We start from the raw sequence: 23,846 nt of genomic DNA on the forward strand, positions 1-23,846 counted from the left end.
GGGATTGGTAAAAAGAAAGCTGAAAAACAAAGTCCAGAGGGTCACATCACTCGAAAATGCTTGGAAGTTGTTTAAAAACACTATATTAGAAGCTCAACTAGAGTGCATACCGCAGATCAGAAAAGGTACCGTCAGGGCCAAGAAGATGCCAGCATGGTTAACGAGCAAAGTCAAGCTCTTAGAGGCAAAAAGTCTTCCTTCAGAAAATGGAAGTCTTGTCCGAATGAAGAAAATAAAAAAGAACACAAACTCTGGCAAAAGAAATGCAAGAAGACAATAAGGGATGCTAAAAAAGAATTTGAGGAGCACATTGCTAAGAACATAAAAACCAACAACAAAAAATTCTTTAAATACATTCGAAGCAGGAGACCATCTAGGGAGGCGATTGGACCCTTGGATGATAAGGGAGTCAAAGGTGTACTAAAGAACGATAAGGAGATTGCAGAGAAGCTAAATGAATTCTTTGCATCTGTCTTCACAGTGGAAGATATAGGGCAGATCCCTGAACCTGAACTAACATTTACAGGAAGGGATTCTGAGGAACTGAGACAAATAGTGGTAACGAGAGAGGAAGTTCTAAGCTTAATAGACAATATAAAAACTAGCAAATCACCAGGCCCGGATGGCATCCACCTGAGAGTTCTCAAAGAACTCAAATGTGAAATTGCTGATCAGCTAACTAAAATATGTAACTTGTCCCTCAGGTCCACCTCCGTGCCTGAGGACTGGAAAGTGGCAAATGTAACGCCAATCTTCAAAAAGGGATCCAGAGGGAATTCCGGAAATTACAGGCCAGTTAGCTTAACTTCTGTCCCTGGAAGACTGGTAGAATGTATTATTAAAGCTAGATTAACTAAGCACATAGAAGAACAAGCCTTGCTGAAGCAGAGCCAGCATGGCTTCTGCAAGGGAAAGTCCTGTCTCAGTAACCTATTAGAATTCTTTGAGAGTGTCAACAAGCATATAGATAGAGGTGATCCAGTGGACATAGTGTACTTAGACTTTCAAAAAGCATTTGACAAGGTACCTCACCAAAGGCTTCTGAGGAAGCTTAGCAGTCATGGAATAAGAGGAGAGGTCCTCTTGTGGATAAGCAATTGGTTAAGAAGCAGAAAGCAGAGAGTAGGAATCAACGGACAGTTCTCCCAATGGAGGGCTGTAGAAAGTGGAGTCCCTCAAGGATCGGTATTGGGACCTGTACTTTTCAACTTGTTCATTAATGACCTAGAATTAGGAGTGAGCAGTGAAGTGGCCAAGTTTGCTGACGACACTAAATTGTTCAGAGTTGTTAAAACAAAAAGGGATTGCAAAGAGCTCCAAAAAGACCTCTCCAAATTGAGTGAATGGGCGGAAAAATGGCAAATGCAATTCAATATAAACAAGTGTAAAATTATGCATATTGGAGCAAAAAATCTGAATTTCACATGTACGCTCATGGGGTCTGAACTGGCGATGACCGACCAGGAGAGAGACCTCGGGGTTGTAGTGGACAGGATGATGAAAATGTCAACCCAGTGTGTGGCAGCTGTGAAAAAGGCAAATTCCATGCAAGGAATAATTAGGAAAATAAAACAGCCGATATCATAATGCCGTTGTATAAATCTATGGTGCGGCCGCATTTGGAATACTGTGTACAGTTCTGGTTGCCTCATTTCAAAAACGATATTATAGAGTTGGAAAAGGTTCAGAAGAGGGCAACCAGAATGATCAAGGGGATGGAGCGACTCCCTTACGAGGAAAGGTTGCAGCATTTGGGGCTTTTTAGTTTAGAGAAAAGGCGGGTCAGAGGAGACATGATAGAAGTGTATAAAATTATGCATGGCATTGAGAAAGTGGATAGAGAAAAGTTCTTCTCCCTCATAATACTAGAACTCGTGGACATTCAAAGAAGCTGAATTTTGGAAGATTCAGGACAGACAAAAGGAAGTACTTCTTTACTCAGCACATATGGAATTTGCTCCCACAAGATGCAGTAATGGCCACCAGCTTGGATGGCTTTAAAAGAAGATTAGACAAATTCATGGAGGACAGGGCTATCAATGGCTACTAGCCATGATGGCTGTGCTCTGCCACCCTAGTCAGAGGCAGCATGCTTCTGAAAACCAGTTGCCGGAAGCCTCAGGAGGGGAGAGTGTTTTTGCACTCAGGTCCTGCTTGCGGGCTTTCCCCAGGCACCTGGTTGGCCACTGTGAGAACAGGATGCTGGACTAGATGGGCCACTGGCCTGATCCAGCAGGCTCTTCTTATGTTCTTAAGGCATTAACAAGGATTTCATTCTCAACTCAGCAGCAAAAAATGGGAGGGGTGGCTGTGACTAACACAAAGAGACACTGCATTTTTGAACTTGCCACTACACTACTGACTGCTACCCTCCAAATACCCCCAACCTTCCCATCTCAGTACCATTGCTTTTCTGCCTCCCCTCATGTATCACTGCTGATGTATGCTATCAAATTTATTGAAAGAGCAGAGGGTATATTTCTCATTCTTCACCTTTAGGAGGAAATGTAAAACACACAACAGAATTTATATTGCTTTTGATTTCAATAGGTTTTAAAAGACAAAGCAAGAAAAGTATAGTGGGGTAATTCATATTATGATTCATACTGCAGTGTGCAGATTCTGCCAAAGCTAGCATGGCACAGTGATAAGACTGTTGGGCTAGGGCTTCAGAAACTTGGGTTCAAATCCTCACTCAGCCATGAAACTCATTTGGTGACTTTTGGGCTAATCACCTCTCAGCCAAAACTACCTCTTAGGATTTATTGGGGAGGTGCAGGACCATGTATGCTACTTTGAGCTCTTTGTAGAAGATGGGGGATATAAAGGAAATAAGGCATAAAATAAAATTAAGGATACAATCATATGAACATTTACTTGAGAGTAAGCTCCATTGAACAGTGAAAGTTGCTTTTGAGTAAACCTTATTGGGATTATGTTAAGTCACAAAAAATAACTGTCACCCAAAGTTTATAATATTTATTGATAACTTATTTCTGATTAAGTTATTTTATTACTGCAGTTGTGATTGCAGCTATTATTCATTACATGTCACAGGTGTTTGGAGCAAGTTTAAAGCAGACATTTTTTAATCTATTTGTGGCACAATCGTGAAGAGTAGCTGTGCTACTCCATAGCAACAATGAGAGTCCCATGATGACACATTGAACACTAAACAGACTTATAAATTATACAGCCACGAGAGTGGCTGCGTACTATAGTCAGCATGGATTTTTCACATTCTGCAATGTTAAATTGAAAATGCCCCGCATGACATTCTGATCCTTCCCATAAGCTCATGTCAAAACAAAACCTTACAAAACTTTTTTGGCTTGAACTCAATGATAATGTCGGGCATGCTCAGTAAGAACCAACTGTCAGTGTGTTCTAAAAGCCAGAGTTCCAACTGCTGGGCTTGCCAAATCAGGGGGCCACACCCACATCAGACTTTGATTTCACATGAGACAGTTATGGCTTCTTGCAAAGAATCCTGGGAAGTGTAGTTTGTGAAGGGTGCTGAGAGGAGAGTCCTATTTCCCTGACAGAGCTCCCGTGGCCAAAGTGGTTTAACAGTCAGCTGCTCTGATTGAAGATCTGTGAGGGGAACAGGGCATCTCCTAGCAACTCTCAGCACCCTTCACTAACTACATTTCCCAAGATTCTTTGCAAGAAGCCATGACTGTCAAAAGTGAAATAAAGGTTGGACTGTGAAAGACCAACCCAAATGGTGTTTGCATTGTGACAAATTTGTAGGACAGTACAATATCTCAGAGAGGAGGTCAGGTTTCCTGCTCCTCTGGTGCATTCACTATAGCTGCCCAATTTCTCTGCCTTTTAAAGTTTGATAGAAATATCTTTTGGCTATAGGTACGTTCTTAAACCACAAGGTTTTTTTGCCTATTAGTGAATATTATAAAGTTTATTGATAAATCACCTAGTATTTAAAGGAAAGAATCACACCATTGTTAAACGCTGCAATTCTATATTCACTTACTCAGGAGTAAGACCCATTAAACCCAGTGGAACTTACTTCTGAGTAGACATGGTTAAGATTTCACTGTGACTTCAGATTTCTAGTCTTTCTCCTCCTTTTTTTTTTTTACTAGGTTGTTGGTTCCCTGAATCCTTCCACCTTCTCTCAAGAAAGCAATTTTCATTTGGGGCCACACAAACTGTTTCAGAGTCTTAGGTTCCCCCCCCCCGGGCTTTCCTTTCTTTATTACCTCTCTGCTGTTCTTTCACCTCTTCCTACATCCCCCTCAAAGTGACAGTACAATCCTATCCTAACCCTACCTACCTGGGAGTAAGTCCCATTGAGCTCAGTGGGACTTCTGATTAGTCATGGTTAGGATTGTTCTATGAGTGGACACATACACAAACACTGTCAGGAGATATTGACCTGGTGTTCAATGGGGTAAGACTACCCCTGAAAGACCAGGTACGCAGCCTTGGGGTCATTCTTGACTCCCAGCTGTCCATGGAGGCTCAGATTTCGGCAGTGAGCTGGGCAGCTTGGTATCAATTACATCTAATACGGAGGCTGCAACCCTACTTCCTATCCACCTGATCCCACGGGTGATACATGCCCTGGTCTCCTCCCGCTTAGACTACTGTAATGCGCTCTATGTGGGGTTACTCTTGAAAACGGTCCGGAAATTACAGCTGATACAGAATGCAGCTGCACATTTGATTAAAAACAGCCGTCGCCGTGATCATATTACTCCGGTGTTAATAGATCTACACTGGCTGCCAGTTGTTTACCGGGCCCAATTCAAGGTGTTGGTGTTGACCTTTAAAGCCCTATATGGTTTCGGCCCAGTTTATCTGAAGGAGCACCTCCAGCATCACCAATTATGCCGCCCGACGAGATCAGCCATGCAAGACCTTCTCTCGGTCCCACCAGTTAAAATAGCTAGGCTGGTGCGGACCAGAGAGAGGGCATTTTCGATTGTGGCCTCCACCCTCTGGAATTCCCTTCCTTTCGATCTTCGCCATGCCTCCTCCCTGATAGGTTTCCGCTGGGCCTTGAAGACCTGGCTGTTCAGGCAGGCATATGGGATCTTTGGGGTAGATTAGTTTTTAATGCTGTTATTAACTGGAAGGGTGGTGTTTAGATTAATTATTGATTGTGGTCCTCATTGGTTTTTATATTGTATTTTACTGTGTTATGTACATCGCCTAGAGTGGCCGTTCATTCAGCCAGATAGGCGACTCATAAATAAAATTTTATTATTTTATTATTATTTTCTCTGCTTCCTCCAAACTGTTTCTTCTATGGGGCTGGAATCCTCATCCTTCTTTCCTGGAGTAAGTCCCATTGAAATGAATGGGATTTACTTTAGAGTAGACATGGTTAGGATTGCACTGTGAATGTAATCCAAACTTTTTTTAAAAAATAATTTAGATAGTCACCTAACTCTAGATTCCCTGACAGGACATTCTCTCTCTCTTTAGGCAATCCTAACTTCACTTACCTGCAAGCAAGCCCCATTGAACTAAGTGGGACTTACTTCTGAGTAGACACATCTAGAATTACAGTGTAAGCCCTCAGTAGCTCTCCCTCATCTTCCATCCCTATTTATTTATTAGATTTACATCCCGCCCTTCCTCCCAGTAGGAGCCCACTAGGTTCTCCTTCCCTGCCTCCTTCTGTCTTCTCTCAGGATAGCAACTTTCACTTGTCTGAGCCCACAAGAGGCTTGAACTCCATTTAAGTGTGCAAAAAACCCCCCAAACCTTAGTTTTTAAAAATTAACCCGTTAGACAGTCCGTTCCTAGCTGTAGCTTCCTGATGGACACATTTTTAGGCACTCCCCTTACTAGGAATAAGCCCCACTGAACTCATGGGGATTTACTTCTGAGTAGACTTTTTAAAAAAAAGAAAATTGCAGTGTGAGTCTGAAGGCCCCCCTCCATGTTTTGCTTCCCTCCTTCCCTCCAGCTCACTCATTGCCAGCAAGCAGACACTCCTCTTCAGGGCTGCCTCTTTCCCTCTTTCTTGCCCTTGCCTCCATTTTAGCCTTGTTCCTTGTTCCCCCTCTGTGACTCCAGCAATTGACATTTCCTGGAGCTCATTTCTGATTGGCACGTAGAACAAAGCCTCAGGCTCTCCCCAGGCAGGAAAACTAATTGCTCACAAAGAAAGCCATGTGAACAGCATGCACAGAGAGGCGACACATGAACAAAAGGCCTCTTTCTTCAGGGGACTGGTACACATGGTGAGTTTTCAAACCCACCACATGTAGACTCTTTCTCAAGAGCAGCTGAACCCAGGTACAGGGGACTTGTACCCAGATACAGAATAATTTAATGTGGGGACGATTCTAAGCACATTCATCTGAATGCTCTGAGAGTGCACCATCAGAGCTGTGAACTATCAAATGTGCAGTGGAGCTGAACGTGATTTCTCCCCATGTCAAGCCCATACCAGTGGAGGCTAGTCCATTAGGGCAAATGGGGTACTGCCCCACCAACCTCAGTCGTGATGCCTCCAAGCCCATCCCTACTTACAACCAGCCCAGAAGGGGGGCATGGCTTGTCTGTTTCTTCTTCCTTCGTCTCACTGTTACCTTGTAGAACTCAGCAAGGAGGAATATGGGGGCAAAACTAGAATTTGTTGGCTCTGCCTGTCATTGGCTCTGGCTCCACCTACCTTTGGTCTCTCTGCCTTCTGCTCCACCAGTCCCAATGGGCACCAGCCACCACTGGCCCACATGCATTTGCCCTGAACACATGAACAGGCCTGAAAGGTGCCTTGGATGTGTACACAGCTGTGGAATGAGAGTCAAAAGCCAGACACAATTCTCTGGCTCAAGCAAAACCCCACCCTATACAGGAAACCTTTCTAGTCCTTCCTATTCAGAGGGAGCCAGTGGCCAATCCGGGTGGACAGAATCACTCTGGAGCCTAGGAATATCTCAGCACCCATGTAAAGCTCTCTCCTGTAGTGGTTCACCGCATGGGGCAGAAGTGTTCAAATTTATGGGTACCCAGTTCTAGTCCTATTCCTTGAGGGGGGAATCTGAGATGTCCCATAATGTGGAAGGCACTGGGCAGGGCTTTCCTCCCATAGCACTTAAAAATGCAGATAGAGTCCAGAGAGGAAAGTCTGGATAACAAAAACAGTGTATAATTTGAGGAGAAATGAACAGAGAGGTTTTGTCTTTCTTAGTTCAGATCTTGCATTTTTCCAAATTTTGCAATACAATGCATAACATGCATATATTTGGGGAAATAATGCAAAATGCATATACTTATGAAAATGACACTCAAGAATGCATTCTGTCACAGACAGTTGTTTGCAAAAATGTGTCCGTTAGTCAAAACTGCACACAGAACGGTATGTGTTAGGATAAATTTGCAGTAAAATGCTGTTGAATGTTCATGAGAATGGAAAAAATTGCAAGTTGCTGTGGAAATGTAGAGAAACAGAGAGAAACCAAAACTGACAAGTTCACCCATCCCCAGAGGTAACGTAACCCTGATGCTGCTGCTGTTGCTGCCCATTCTATCAAAGAGTTTCATCGTTAAGTCTTTTGGGAGAGGAACACATTTGTTCAGAGGGAAGATTTCTTACCTTAGTGCTTCATAAATTAGACATCAACTGATTTCTTATTGATATATTCTTTTTGAAAGATGGCAGGCGTCAAGCAAATCAGCAAAGCACAAAGAAAAATAAGGCTCTAAATCAAAGCATGTTGTTTATCTTAGGGAAGCTGGGAGGGGTGGGAAGTGAAGCGTCATGAATATAGCTCTGAAGTTTTTCCTCTCAATGACTTCTCAAGCTCTGCATAATTATGCACAGCTCAGTTAATTTTCTGGTTGATCTTGGTGTTTGTGTGGAAGAAAATTAATCAAGCATCCATCAGCTTGGCCGTTTTAATCAAGGGAATAACTAACACTGTCTGTGTGAATGGAGATTTGAAAGAGGGTTGTTTTCTTCTGAGAATCAAAAGCAACCAAACAAATGGCTCTCTCTATCATGATGAATAAGTGGTAGTGGATGAAAGCTGCACTGCATTTCTAGATGATCTGTTATGGGGTTGTCTCGTACTGCTGACACCAGATGGTAATTGGTCGTGTGTATGATTTTTATTTACTGACAATGTTCTATTTCAGAAATGCCTTGTTTCATGAACCTGAGACCTTCTGGATGCAACTAGGAATGTGGGAAAAATTTGAATAAGTCAACACATAAAGTTGAATTTATCAAATTCACATGTTCCAAAACAATCTGAGAACCAAAGCACAGCTGTCCTGCAAAATTCGCACTTACCTGAATTTTTGCAATGAAGTGCTCCAAGCAACGTTTACAAAAATGCATGTGTTATGGGAAAATGTGCATAAAATGTATATATTAGCAAAAATAACATACGCAAAGGCATTCCATTAGGAGTAATTGCTTGCAAAAATTTGGTCAAGACTCCTCTTCTCCCAGGCATTTTAGCATGTGTTTTTAAATTGCTCTTTAAAAATGTGTTTTTTAAATTTGTATATTTGCTTTTAATGTTTTAATTGTTGTAAACTGCCCCGAGAGCTTTGTCTATGGGGCAGTATATAAATGCAATAAATAATAATAATAAGTGCATTAGTCAAAATGTTGGAGAAATTTGCACTGAAATGTTGAAATTGCTGCAAAATGTGGAGATTAAACTCATGTAAGAGTGGGAAGTCAAGAAGACTAAAGTAAGGACAACAGAAGATTTATGTAACTTTAAACTTGACATTGAGGTCATTGACCTTGTCAAGGATTATCAATGCCTTGGCACAGTCATTAACTAAAATGGAGACAATAGTCAAGAAATCAGAAGAAGGCTAGGACTGGGCAGGGTAGCTATAAGAGAACTAGGAAAGGTCCTCAAACACAAAGATGTATCACTTCACACCAAAGTCAGGATCATTCAGACCATGGTATTCCCGATCTCTATGTATGGATGTGAAAGTTGGACAGTGAAAAAGGCAAATAAGAGAAAAATCAACTCATTTGAAATATGGTGTTGGAGGAGAGCTTTGCTGATACCATGGACTGCGAAAAAGTCAAATAACTGGGTGTTAGAACAAATTAAACCATAATTATCACTAGAAGCTAAAATGATGAAACTGAGGTTATCATACTTTGGACACATCATGAGGATTCACTAGAAAAGAGAATAATGCTGGGAAAAACAGAAGGGAGTAGAAAAAGAGGAAGGCCAAACAAGAGATGGATTGATTCCATAAAGGAAGCCCCAGACCTGAACTTACAAGATCTGCACAGGGTGGTTTATAGCAGATGCTATTGGAGGTCGCTGATTCATAGGGTCGCCGTAAGTCGAAATCAACCCTGAAGGCACATAACAACAACAAGAGTGGGACAATGAGAAACTGAGAGAATTAAAATGGGCAAATCTTTATACATCTGTATACAATATAAGCACTCTTCCATAGAGCTATAACTCTTCCTTGTAGCAATCAATCAGGTGTTACGGGATCAAAACTCCTGATGAAAATGAACATCAAGCAATTGCCTGAACGTGTAGGCTATGAGTTGCTGTCTGCCAGCCTTCCCCCCGCCCCCAAATTCCCAAGTGGCATTCTGACAGTGTGCATGGGCTATGGCATTATGAGTGAAGGTAGAACATTTGCAGAGGAAATTCATAATTTGTAACCCAGGTACAAGGGAAGCAGAGAGTGAGTAGTTTGTACATAACGTGTTGTGAATGATATGATATATCAGGGGACGCAGAGACTTCATTATATGGCATAGATTATATTATGTTATGTTACGGTTTATTTCTAGGCCGCCTTTTGGCCAAATAGAAAAACACAAATACAAATAAATATCACAAATACAAATATCTACCTTTTTGGAACCATGGGCACATTTGGATTTTGAGTCAATGCCCTGGGCATCCTCCCCCTGCCCCAACACAGAAACACACTTAATTCACTCTTCTAATGGATCTGGGCAAAAGTCAGAACCAGTAAAATTAATGTGAACCTTGAAACAACAGAGATGAAAGAGGAAGTGGGAAAGAGTGTCACTCTTCCAACTTCCTCCTCCAGCTGTATGCATTTTTCAAGGAAGAAAGAGGGAGTCACTCTCAACACCTCATGGCCGTGGGGGCAGTGTGGGGGGCTCAGCAGGTTCATGGGCACCAGGGGAAGACCTTAAAGGAGCTAATGTGCCCATGGGCACCAGGGGATGGTATTTGGGGACTGTCCCATGCTGGTTGAAAGGTGTACTCTAGCTGTATGCATGAATAATAAATCCACTTGGTGCTCTCCAAGCTATGTGCTACTGCTCTGATGTTAGTAAGTCATTAACATTGGTAGCATCCCAAATGTTTTCATTTTCCTAGCTGCTTAGATAAGGGAATTTTGTACCACATTGATTTGCTTGCAAAGAAGGATAGTAAAACATCTCTGTTAAAATTGCAAACGCTTAGAAGAAGCAGGTCTGCAGATGTGCCAGGCAAAGAACTCTCCGCTCTCAACTTCTTATATTTTAATACCAGAGATAACAGTGAGATACAAAGTGGAGGCATTAAGAAGATTTATTAACTTACTAAAAACTGAGCTGCCTTTGCTGCTGTAATATCTAGGTCTGCTTTATTAAAGTCTGGTGCACAACTGCTCAGACGCCTTTCTATCAATTTAATGGTATTTAAAAGAGGGCCAATTCGGGTGCTCGGTTATCTCGGCAATTTGCCTGCATAGATATCCTGCACATCACAGGAGTGCACCAAGAGTCCGGGCAGAAGCGCGAGAGGTACAATAGTTCAGAAAGTATGGCAAAGATGTCATAATTCAAAAGCCAAATGTCAAAATAGGTTCATGGGCACGAAGTTTACTGTGGCGGTGAAAAAGTGGGGTTGCATTATCAGGGGTGTAGTCGTCCAGGGTCTCGGGGGGGTCTTAGATCCCTTGCGTTTTTCAAAGCAGGGTCTCAGCCTCTAGCATCTTATGAGACAATCAGCATGAAAGGTGAGTGTGTTAGCCACTGAGAAGAGTCTTCTAACATGCTTTCTTGTTCTTTCCTGTTGAGTGGAGGCAATCAGAGGGAAAGGAGGTGAACCAGCTGAGAAGACTCTTCTCAGCAGCTAACACACTGCCCTTTCATGCTGATTGATTCCTAGGGACATCTGCTCTTGTGGGAGAAGGGTTAAAAGGATCTCCTCCTTAACCCAGCAGCAACAGGGGGGTGGCATGGCTGTGACTAACATGAAGGGACCCTGCACTTCTGAATTAGCCACTACACTACTGTGCATTATTGCAATGGTGTTACATATGGTGAAATGAAAACTGTGGAATTTGCTCCCACAAGAAGCAGTGAAGGCTGCCAACTTGGATGGCTTTAAAAGAGGCTTAGATGAGAGGAGGTGGCGGCTATCAATGACTACTAATCCTGGTGGCTATGTTCTACCTCCACTGTTGGAGGCACTGGGCTTCTGAATACCAGCTGCTGAAAATCACAGGAGGGAAGAGCCCTGTTGCACTCAGGGCCTCCTCTTGGGCTTCACATCGGGCCACCTGGTTGGCTATAGGAAGCTAGACTAGATGGGCCACTGGCCTCATCCAGCAGGCTATTCTTGTGTTCTGTGTATAATCTTGACATTCTCCTTTGCCCCTGTTTTTTTTTTGCCATTACCGGTTTATACCAGGTGGAGCCTCTAGATGCTGTCGAACTATATCTTCCATCATCCCTAGGCATTGGTCATGCTTGCTGGGGCTGATGAGAGTTGTAGGTCAGCAACATCTGGAGGGCCAAAGGTTCTGCACATCTGGTTTACATTTTCACCCTAGTGGATATGTAAGATTCTAGATCTATATAATTTGTTGCCTGCAGTACCCTTATGTTTCAGTTTCACAGTGGTGATCGCTACTTAATAGGCCACATCTGCACATGAGATTGTATTCAGCTCAGTCCTACTCAGAGTAAACCCACTGAAATAATCCTAAATAATAATAAATAATCCAAATAATCATAAATTAGTTATGTCTATTAACTTTGGTTGGTCTGCTCTGAGTAGCACTAGCACTGAATACCCCAATACATATGAAGCAATTCAGTTTGCTTACTCATGAGTAGACTGATGACTCTGGCTGTGTACTTGAAGTGTATGCCACTTGCACTCTTGAGGGCTGGGGAGTGGCCTGCTCTGTCTCCTACGTTGACAGCTCCAAGGGTTCTTCATCAGATATTAACCCAGAGGGCCCCTCAAGGGGATCCTCAGCATTGGATTCAGGGGCCCAGCTTCGTCTTCAATATGTGGGAAGCCTTTTTTGTCCTCCAAAGTCTCCATGTCTGGTATCAGGTCAAGGCTAGGAATGAAGCAAACATTCTCCTGGTTTAACTGATGGAAGGCAGGCAACTGCCAAGAAAATAAATAGTAGGATAGAGTCTTCAGCAGTGTGTAGCAGTGGAGTGAAATCTGGAAGTAGGAGTGAGCAGTAACGTGACCCAAGTTTGCAGATGGCACCAAATTATTCAGAGTAGTGTGTGTTTTTTAACCTGGATTGTGAGGAGTTCCAAAAGGAGCTCGCCAAACTGGGTGAATGGATGTCAAAAAATGACAAAAGCAGGCTGATGTGATGCACATTTGAGGCACAAAATGTTAACTACACCTATGGACTGATGGGGGTTTAGCTGGCCATATCTGACAAGGAAAAATACCTTGGGTCATGGTGGGTAAGCCAAAGAAAATGCCAATTCAGTGTGCGTGGGGAGTGAATTCCATGCTCGGGATAATAGGAAAGGGATCTTAAATAAAACTGTGTTGTAATGCCTTTGTACAAATCTACGTGTGGCCCCAAGTGGAATTCTGTTTATAGTTGTGGCCACCATATCTCAAAAAGGATATTTGAAAACTGACAAAGGTTCAGGAAAAGGGCAACCAGAATGATCAGGGGGCCTGAAGCAATCTTGGACCTTAATTTGCGAGCTACCAGATAGGGACTTTTTTTTTGGCACATGTGTTTTCAGGTGACCAGACGTGATTAGGAAAGCAGAAAATCCTAATGGGCAGTTTCTGTTAATTAGGAACAGAATGGCCCACCAGCCGTTATTAAAAAGGAACAGATTGCTCTTGTGGGAGGGGGACTGAAAAGTAGTTTACTTTGTGGGAAATTTTGAATTTTCATAGCACTTGTTTCTTCCAGAAAGAGGACAAAAGAGGTAACCTTTAGAACTGGCCAAGAGGTTTTTTTTTTCCCCATGCTGAATACAGCAAATTATATACCATTGTAATGGCATAATGGGGTAAGATGCAAAACAAAGAAGCTTGTGGACTTCAAATTGGGACATTTGAATTGGCCACCTTGAAGCCAGAATGTGAGATTTGATGAGTCATTGGCATCAACCAGCAGGCTCTTCTTATGTCTTCAAGTGGAAGAAAAGGCCAGCAAACAGCAATGAAACCCCAAAGCAAGGGTCATCGGGCAATCTAACTTGGGAGGGGAGGAAGTTATCCAAATATGGCACTGAAGAAAGGACACATAGGCTCCATCTGCACCTTACATGTAAAGCAGTGCCATACCGCTTTAAACTTCATGGCTTCCCTGAAGGAATCCAGGGGACTAGGGATGGAAAGATCTGTTCATTTTGGTTCTCTCAGTTTCTCATGTTTTTCCAGTCTTAAATTCTGTTCTTCACATTTCTACAGCAATTTGTGTGCGTGTATAAAATCTTCATGAAAATTCTTCAGCATTTCAGTGCAAATTTATCCTGCTAAACACATTTTTGTATGCCGTTTTGACTAATGTACACATTTTTGCAAACCATTTCTTTGAATATAATGCATTTTTGCAGGGCAGGTTCCAAGGGGCGGCTAGGTGGGGTACTGGCCCGAGGGCCCCTGAGGCTATAGGAGCCCCTGTGGGGCCCCTCTGCTCCCCTTCCGCACTCTGCCATTCCCTTCCTTAACTTACCTTGTTCTGTGGTTGCACATGCAGCGGTGCACTTAAGAAAGATGGCAGCTGAGGTTTTCCTAAGGGTCTGAAGCCTCTGCCGCCATCTTGGCTGATGGCATGTATGTGTGCTGTGCGCTCGCATCCCTCCCGTGAGCCAAGATGGTGGCAGAGGCTTCAGCCCCTTGGGGAAACCTCAGCCGTCATCTTTCTTAAGGGCACCGCTGCGTGCACAACCGCAGAACAAGGTAAATTAAGGAAGGGAATGGCAGAGTGCGGAAGGGGAGCGCTGGGGCCTGGGGCAGGCTTTTGCCCAAGGGCCCCGGCATGTCTGGGGCCGGCCCTGCATTTTTGCAGGCTATTTCACCAATATATCTGTTTTGATGACATTTGCTCCTAATGTATGTATTTTTGTCAACCTTGGTTGGTTGGAGAACTGCATTGCAACATTTGGGGAAGTGTGAACTCTGAAGGATGGCTGTGCTTTGGTTCTCATCTTGTTTCACAAAGTGTGGATTTGAAAGATTCAGCTTTAAATGTGAGCTGAATCAAATTTCTCCTCCACCCCTACTGGGAACTGTAGTTTGTTGAGGGTGCTGAGAATGGTTAAGAGATCCTCTATTCCCCTCACAGAGCTTCAGTTCCCTAAGTTTCCTGAGAAGAGGGATTTATTGTTAAACCACTTTGGGGAATAGAATAGAATAGTGGTAGAGTTGGAAGGGGCCTATAAGGCCATCAAGTCCAACCCCCTGCTCAATGCAGAAATGTAGCTTTGGGAAGGGAATAGGGGTCTCCTAACAACTCTCAGCACCCTTAAACAGTGGGGACTGGTCAACTGGGGCTGCTAGGGCACAGCCCTCCCGAGCAGAGTGCCAAGCATTTTTTTAAAAAATTTATTCCTCTTCCCCTCAAAAAATCTCAAAGCCACATACTATTTCCTGTTCCACATGGATTTTATACTTCGATGTGAACTCACGGAAGCTCTGCAAACATTCCTGTCAATCTACTGTTCCCTGACCAATCACTTCTCTGTAGCACTCAGCTTGTCCTAAACCAAAAGTATAGCTATGGCAAAGAGGTCCGTCCCCGGTGTGTCTGGGCAAAAAGATGTGAAAATTGAGTTGTAAGGCTGCTAGTTTTCCAGTCCAGTTGTGAAGCTTTCCTCCCCCTCCTGTTATTATGAGGCCCCAGTATAAGGCTGCATTCAGACATGGGGCTGATTGTGTTAGTTTAATGGACTACAATGGTAGCACTTCTGTCCTGATTTCTACAGTTCCTTTCACACTGCAGTTCCTGTTGCATTAAGGAACCGTGACTAACAGAGTTAGTGTCTGGACTGGGGGGGGAAGGAGGAAGGGAATGCTGCTTCCGCACCTACACTGGAATACCGGTACGAAAAAATCGGTGCACACCTAAAAGGTGGTAACACATTGCATGCCAGGATGCCTGTCATGTGAGTGGCTGCAGCGAGCGCAAAGCTCGTATGACCTTTAGGGTCCCCAGGCTTGCAGACGGTTTATTTCTGGCATTATTTATCACAAAAATTAGTACTAAACTTCCACTATATTCCACTAGATTTTTGGAACTAGCTTTTACATCATGTCAAAAGTAAAATATAATGTGTAGATTACCAGGTACGAAATCATTGGAATAACAGAATAAAGTGCAGTGTGAAAGCAGCCTAGGCCTTGTAGGACCTATTTTGCCTCAACATAATCTTACTAGGGTTCCTTTAAAGGGCAGTCTGAGCATGCTCAAAGCTGGTTCCTTGAAGGCCACACCTGAAAGCACATCTTTTGTAGCTAGCCAGGAAAAGGGTGTGGTTTCTAGTCTGAGCAGCTTGGGGTTTTTAATAACATTTGTTCAGAAAGAGCAATGCTGGACAGAGTGTGTATCTTTTGATAATATATATTTTTACTTAATCATTTGCATTTATTTTTGTGAATGGGGAGGAGGATTGGGAGGAGAAATGGGGGTAGCTTCTGTGTGTGTTGCAACGTTCAGCACTTGTGAGTTATTGGAAATGTTGGGTTTGTGCATGTGTCGGTTTGGGAGAAGTGTGAAGCTATTGCATTCCTGTTTTTCTTTAGGTTTTAACAGTGCTCTGTGTGTTCTGTTTAAGTTTGGAACTACAGATACAAATGTGTGTGTGTGCCTTTTAGATTTGAGAGGAGCATTCCTGTTTACCTTTAGGTTTAAAAAATGCTCTCTCTCCTTTTCTCTCTGTGTGTTTGGCTACTGTGAGAACAGGATGTTGGACTAGATGGGCCTTTGGCCTGATTAAATACAAACAGAGGCTCCTCGTTGGTGAGGCAGATACACAAGCTCGTCATTTATTTCTGAGGGTTATAGTTCCTAATCATGTCTTGTTTGCGAGTCTGTCATTTGTGAAGAGTTGGTTGTGCTAATAGGCTGCATCATGCTTTGAGTGGATAGAATATTGCCTGCCCATTTTCCTTCTTAGTAAGGCATTTGGCAAGAGCCTCCTTGTCCGTATTCCTTTTAAAAACAATGGTATCAGATGATCTTCCTCTGTGTCACTGACTGACTGTGTTGTGTTTGGTACATTAAGCTGGTATCCTTTCAATCAAAGGAGTAGGCAACTAGCCATGGCTTACAGCAGAAATGAAAAAAAAAAGTCAAGGATAGCAAAATGTTATTCCGTAAACTTTCATGGATTCCCAAGAATGTTGCATCTGATGAAGTGTGCTTTAAGAACATAAGAATGTAAGAAGAGCCAGCATCCTGTTCTTGCACTGGCCAGCTTGATGCCTGTGGGAAGCCTTCAAGCAAGACCTGAAGGCAACAGCACTCTCCCCTCCTGGGGTTTCCACAAACTGGTATTCCAAAGCATACTGCCTCCGACTATGGGGACAGAGCACAGCCATCATAGCTAGTAGCCACTGATAGACGTATCTTCCATGAATCTGCCTAATCCTCTTTTAAAGCCATCCACGTTGGTGAAGTCTGGTTGCCAAATAGAAAGTTTCTGGTACCTCCTCAAGACTCAAGAATTATTGAGTGGGCTGTTCTCTATCATCTACCTACACTAGACGACTGCTGTTGATAACCTGTGAGCTTAGGTGACCTAGCAGTCAACATACAAGGACTATATCTAGACTAGGGATGGGTGAGAATTTCGATTCAGCTCGCATTTCAGGCAGAATTTATCAAATTCACACTTTCCGAAACAATATGAGAACTGAAACACAGCCATCCTTCGAAATTCACATTTATTAGAATTTTGGGATGCAGTTTGCCAGCTAAACAAAATTGATAAAAATGCATGTATTAGGGCAAAGTGTGCATACAAATGAAGATATGAGTGAAAATAACATGCAAAAAGGCATGATGTGATGAGAAATGGCTTGCAAAAATTTGTACCTTTGTCAAAACTGCCTACAAAAATGTGTGTGTTTGGAGGAATTTGCACTAAAATGGTGGAGAATTTTCATGAGGATTTTTTAAAAAGAAATTCGCAGATTGTTGCAGAAATGTAGAGAACTGAATTTAACATTAGAAAAGTGAGAAACTGAGAGAACGGAAATTGACAGATCTTTCCATCCCTAATGTAGATGAGGGGGGAGAGAGAAAGCAAGAACCCTCAACCCTATGCATTCACTGACAAAGGGGCTTGTCTTGCTGATATCAATTCCGAACCTGGCTCCCTTCCACTCCACACCCCCATGACCTCCTAGCAGCCCCACCAGGTCTGGTTAAGAGCTGCCACTGCCCTTAACAAACTTCAGTCCCTAGGATTCTTGGGAGTGAGCCATGAATATATACAGTGGCATGACACTGCTTTAAATGTCAGGTGTGGATGTAGCCTTTCAGATGGACTCAGATGACTCAGCCTGGACAGTGCCTCCTCACTTGCTCGGCCCAACCTTGGCTACCAGCAGTGACTCCCCACATATACAGTGTATAAATGTGTGTGTGGAAGCAGGAGCTGGTTAGAGAGCATGACTGGAGCATGCAACGTTGGAGTGGAGAAAGTGGCAGACAGAGGCTGGCTGATCAAGAGGGAAGGAGGGATGTGTGAAAGATGCTCAGACTGGGGGAGAGGTCAAAAAAGAAGCACCAGCGGTTACTGATGCACTTTCTGGCCCCTCCCCTTTACATTGCAGTTGGCATTTGAAGGCAAACCCAATTCATTTCCGAAACAATCCGAAAATTGAAACACAGCCGTCCTTCGAAATTCGCACATCTCCAAATTTGGCAGTGCGATTCTCCAGCCAAGTAGTGCATATAAAAATGCACCTGCCAGGGTCAAGTGTGTATGAACAGTGTGTGAGAATTTAAATTTAAACGCTTCACTGACAACTGGGGAAAAGTTACTTGCAAAAGTGCATACAAAAATTGGGAGCATACAAAACCGCACATGAAAAAGATGGGGACTAATTTTTATAATTTTTTTAAAGAAGAAGAAGAAGAATGTGCAAACTTGATGCAGGACTGCGGCGAGCTGAATTAAAAGTCTGAAAAAATGTTGTCCGCCCCTCCCTGGGTCTGTGATCCTGTTCTTATGGATGAGACAAAAGTCTGGCAAGATTAGGAGCTCATCAGCTTTTTAGCAGTTTCAGTGAGATGAGTAGTGGTATGCAGTGAAAACACTTTGGGGAACGCACACCTAGAAAGCTGGTTCGAACAGGTCTAGATTGCTGCCTCCATGGCAAATCTTAGTTAAAAAGTAAGGGCTGGGAGAGGGCAGTTGGAAAGAGATCACTTCCTTGATACCTGGTTTGGAGGTGTCAGTGGATGCTGCTCCATTGGGGCAACTGGGGCATTGCCCCACCAACTTCAGACTGCCCTCAGGCTGGCTCACACCTGTCCACCTTCTTACTTACAGCCAGTCCAGGGTGGGTGGGTGGTGGCCCTGCCTGTCTGTTCCTCCTCCTCCTTCATCTCACTGTTGCCCTTATGGAACTCAGTGAGGAGGAGGATGGGGAGGAAACTGCAATTAGTTGGCTCTGCTTGTCATTGGCTCTGGATCCGCCAATCCAGGCAAACCAGTCGGCTCTGCAAAGGAGCAGCCTGCAGCCAGCAGGCAATTGGTGAGGGGAAGATTCAGTCCTATTGCGATCTGCTGGTTCCCCAGCATTTTCCCTGCAGGGAGTGCACCGAGGCTGCCTGCCTCTCCCACTTCCTGCGTGACATCCTGCCCCATGACAGCTCCAGTCATTCTGGGCGGCCTGATTTGGTTTGGCATTCAGCTGAATCTGGTGTACAGGTCTACATCGCACCATGTTGGGATCTGACTACTTTGTGAATCCGATGTGCAAATGTGGCTCCCAGTTCAGGGATATAAATAAAGTACGAGTCTGCTGCCTCGCTTTTTCCTTACCACAGCTCAGAGCAGGGATGCTTGGAGGAATTTGGTTTCAGGTATGAACTCAAATATGAACTAACTTTGATCTTTACAAATGTACAGATTTCTTGCTTTTGCCTTTCCCAAATGTTCTCTGCTCAAATGCATATTTTGCAAGAAAATAGGTTTGAAAATATGTCTTTAAGTATGAATTTTGATGTAGTTTTCTTTTTTTTTAGAAAAACAGATTAATATAGACACAGATTTATGAGTGAACATAGGCAAAAGTGACTTGGAATAGAAATTGGCTGATTTGTTCATCCCTAGCTCAAAGCAATAACAGCCCCTATGGATCATAGAATCATAGAAATGTAGAGTTGGAAGGGGCCTATAAGGCCATCGAGTCCAACCCCCTGCTCAGTGCAGGAATCCAAATTAAAACATACCCAACAGCTGACTGTCCAGCTGCCTCTTGAATGCCCCCAGTGTTGGAGAGCCCACCACCTCCCTTGGTCATAGGGTCCATTGTCATACTGTTCTAACAGTTAGGAAGTTTTTCCTGATGTCCAGTCGGAATCTGGCTTCCTGCAACTTGAGCCCATTATTCCGTGTCCTGCACTCTGGGATGATCAAGGAGAGATCCTGGCCCTCCTCTGTGTGACAACCTTTCATGTACTTGAAGAGCACTATCATATCTCCCCTCAGCCTTCTCTTCTCCAGGCTAAACATGCCCAGTTCTTTCAGACTCTCCTCACAGGGCTTTGTTTCCAGTCCCCTGATCATCCTTGTTGGCCTCCTCTGAACCTGTTCCAGTTTGTCTGCATCTGCGGCGTCCAGACCTGGACGCAGTACTCAAGATGAGGCCTAACCAGTGATTTGGAAACTGTACTTCTATCAATGCAGCCTAAAATAGCATTTGCCTTTTCTGCAGCCACATCATATGTTCTGTTTCTTGTGGTTGTACAAAATAGTCCTAAGTTTTTGGCTAACTTTGCTTCTCCCCTTCTGTGTTACAGGTGTAAAGAGCTGAAATACCCAAAGGATCTCCCACAGATTTCTATTATTTTTATCTTTGTGAATGAAGCCCTGTCGGTCATCCTGCGTTCTGTGCACAGTGCAGTTAATCACACTCCTGCTCACCTCTTGAAGGAGGTAATTCTTGTAGATGATAACAGTGATGAAGGTAAGTGAACTAATTTTATTTTTTTTAGGGCAAAGCACGCAGACTAGTCTTGAAAGTATTCACCTGTTGCAAGCTGAGTCATTTCGTATGGATGAAGGGAATGTTACGCCTGCTCACAGAAACCTTAGCAGCAGTGTGGGATCTGGGACATGACTGGCATTCTCTGCTTAAAAGGCTTTTTTTAGAGCCAAGATTTTGAGTCCCTAAAGCTAGTTGAGAAAGAACCCCCCATAGTGAAGGGGATAGTTGAAGGTGCCAGCAAAACAGACCCCTTATTTGATAGCATTTTTTTTCTTGGTTGTATTTTTTTATGTATTTACCTTCGTTGTAGTTGCACTGCATCATATGGTTTGTAGTCTATTGGAGGGAGAGGTGGAATGGGAAGGAAAGGGCAGCATGTACTTCCTGTTCCCTCAAAGGGAAGAAACCCAAATGGCCTTTTGTCATCAGTCGGTGCTCCTCTGTGCCTACCTTATCTTAGGCTTTGTTCTCATAAACAGCAGATGATGGTAAACCTGTTTCTGGAATGTGCTAATAACAGCCCTGTCTGCACTATACATTTGAAGTACTATAGCACCACTTTAATCAGTCATGGCTTCCTGGGAACTGCAGTTTGCTAAGGGTGCTGAGACTTGTTAGGAGACCCCTATTCCCCTCACAGAGCTACAGTTCCCAGAGTTCCCTGGGAAGAGGAATTGATAAACCACTCTGGGAATTGTAGCTCTGGAAGGGGAACATTTCATGCCCAGCAGTGGTGCCCGTTGGGACTCGCATCCCAACACCAAGAAAGAAAGGAGCCCAAACAGTAAGTGGAGGCAGAGCCAATGGCAGGTCAGAGCCAACTAATTTTGGTTTTGACACCACTTTCCTCTCTACTGAGTTCCACAAGTGCAACACTGAGACTTAGGAGGAGGAATCTGGCAGCCAGGACCAGCCCCTTGGCTGGTTGTAAAAAAGAAGGCAGGTAAGTTGGGGTTCTCTAGCAACTGGCTGAGTTCATCTTTATCAAAGAGCCTCCACTGATACCCAGATAGCTCACAATTTTTGCTCTTCCTGTATCCCTGTTGCTGCTCTTTCTGAATGCCATTTTTCCTGTTTTATTTTTAACCCATCAGACTCCAGAGTGAGCGTAGAAAACAGTTGCCCTCACTCTGATTTATCTTTGAGCATCATCATAAAGCTAAATCATCATTGGAGATATGGTGGTGTTATCCAGAAATGATGAGCAAGGGGCATGCAATGTGTCATTTTCTCTGCTTTGTGAGGAAGCACTGGGTCAGGAGGCACTGAAAATTGCAAATCCCATGCCCTGCTGCAAGGAATGAAGCTCTTGCACATGCACAGGGGTGTAATTTCCAATGAAAGGCAAGCTCAGCAAAGCCTGTCATGCGTCTAGCAAACCCTCTTTGCAATCAGATACTCGTCCCCTTTTGCAAAGTCAAGGATAGGGATGAACGAATCTTCCAACTTTGGTTCTCTGTTTCTCATTTTTCCAATGTTAAGTTCAGTTCTCCACATTTATGGAGCAATTTGCATTGTTTTCTTTTTCTTTTTTTTAAATCCTCATAATAATCAACATTTTAGTGTGAATTTCCCAATATACAGTTTTGTATGCATTTTTTACAGACATAGACATTTTGCAAGCAAATATATGCACATCTTGCCCCATTATGTGCATTGTATGCATGGCTGGAGATAGAGATGTGAAGGCCCAGAAAAATTCAGGAAAAAAATAGTTTTTTCCCCATTTTTCCCCCTGAAGCCCTTTTTGTTTTTTTTCCAAAATATTGGAAAAACTGGGAAAAAATGAAGAAAGAATGGATGATGGAATGTTTTATTTTAGCATGAAAAATAAAATGTTTCATTGAATCTTGGTCCCCCCTTTTTTCTCAGTTATTTTTATGGGAATGGATGCTTTATTTATTTATTTATTAAATTTCTATACCACCCCATAGCCGAAGCTCTCTGGCCGGTTCACAACAGTAAAACTTCAATATACAATAAGCACAAGAAAACTATTTAAACATACTAAACTACGAAAATACTGGTATACTAAAATGCTGAATTAAAATGTTAAAAAGTTAAAACATAGATGTTAAAATGTTAAAATGCCTGGGAGAAGAGGAAGGTTTTAACCTGGCGCCGAAAAGATAGTAATGTTGGCGCCAGGCGTACCTCAACAGGGAGATCGCTCCACAGTTCGGGGGCCACCACTGAGAAGGCCCTTTTTCTTGTTGCCATCCTCCGAGCTTCCCTCTGAGTAGGCACCCAGAGGAGGGCCTTTGATGTTGAACGAAGTATCCGGGTAGGTTCATATCGGGAGAGGCGTTGCAACAGGTATTGTGATCCCAAACCATGTAAGGCTTTATAGGTTAAAACCAGCACCTTGAATCGATCCCGGAAACATATAGGCAGCCAGTGCAAGCAGGCCAGAATCGGTGTTATATGTTCGGACCGCCTGGTCCCTGTTAACAATCTGGCCACTGCATTTTGCACGAGCTGCAGTTTCCGAACCGTCTTCAAAGGCAGCCCCACGTAGAGCGCATTACAGTAATCTAATTTAGAGGTTACCAGAACATGAACAACTGAAGTGAGGTTGTCTCTGTCCAGATAGGGGCGTAGCTGGGCCACCAACCGAAGTTGGTAGAAAGTGTTCCGTGCCACCGAGGCTACCTGAGCCTCAAGTGACAGAGATGGATCTAAAAGAATGCCCAAACTATGAACCTGCTCCTTCAGGCGGAGTGCAACCCCATCCAGGACAGGATAAACATCCACCATCTGGTCAGAAGAACCACCCACTAAAAGCATTTCAGTCTTGTCTGGATTGAACTTCAGTTTATTAGCTCTCACCCAGTCCATTGTCGTGACCAGGCACCGGTTCAGCACATTGACAGCCTCACCTGAAAAAGATGAAAAAGAGAAGTAGAGTTGCGTGTCATCAGCATACTGGTGACAACGCACTCCAAAGCTCCTGATGACTGCACCCAGTGGCTTCATGTAGATGTTAAAAAGCATGGGGGATAGAACTGACCCCTGTGGAACTCTATACTGGAGAACCCAGGGTGCCGAGCAGTACTCCCCATGCACTACCTTCTGGAGACGACCCGCCAAGTAGGAGCAGAACCACTGCCAAGCAGTACCTCCAACTCCCAAATCAGCGAGTCTCCCCAGAAGGATACCATGGTCGATGGTATCAAAGGCCGCTGATAAGTCAAGGAGAATCAACAGAGTTACACTCCCCCTGTCTTTCTCCCGGCAAAGGTCATCATACAGGGAGACCAAGGCTGTCTCTGTGCCAAACCCGGGCCTGAAACCCGATTGAAATGGATCCAGATAATCGGTCTCATCCAAGAGTGTCTGGAGCTGGTCCGCAACCACTCGTTCCAGAACCTTGCCCAGGAATGGAACATTTGCTACCGGCCTATAGTTATTAAAATTTTCCGGATCCAGGGGAGATTTCTTCAGAAG

The 23,846-nt window shown here is 43.6% G+C and overlaps 1 protein-coding gene across 2 annotated transcripts in view; it reads left to right on the forward strand.

Annotated features, from left to right (window-relative positions):
* The window catches only part of GALNT17 (polypeptide N-acetylgalactosaminyltransferase 17), a 187,867-nt gene that overhangs the window by 79,066 nt on the left and 84,955 nt on the right, over positions 1-23,846 (forward strand). For both annotated transcript variants that reach the window (XM_061605097.1, XM_061605096.1), the window contains one exon: positions 20,212-20,378. In XM_061605097.1, the coding sequence (XP_061461081.1) occupies positions 20,212-20,378 (167 nt within the window). The remainder of the gene's footprint in view (positions 1-20,211; positions 20,379-23,846) is intronic.

Source organism: Rhineura floridana, chromosome 21, assembly GCF_030035675.1.
Source record: "Rhineura floridana isolate rRhiFlo1 chromosome 21, rRhiFlo1.hap2, whole genome shotgun sequence".
NCBI lineage: Eukaryota > Metazoa > Chordata > Lepidosauria > Squamata > Rhineuridae > Rhineura > Rhineura floridana.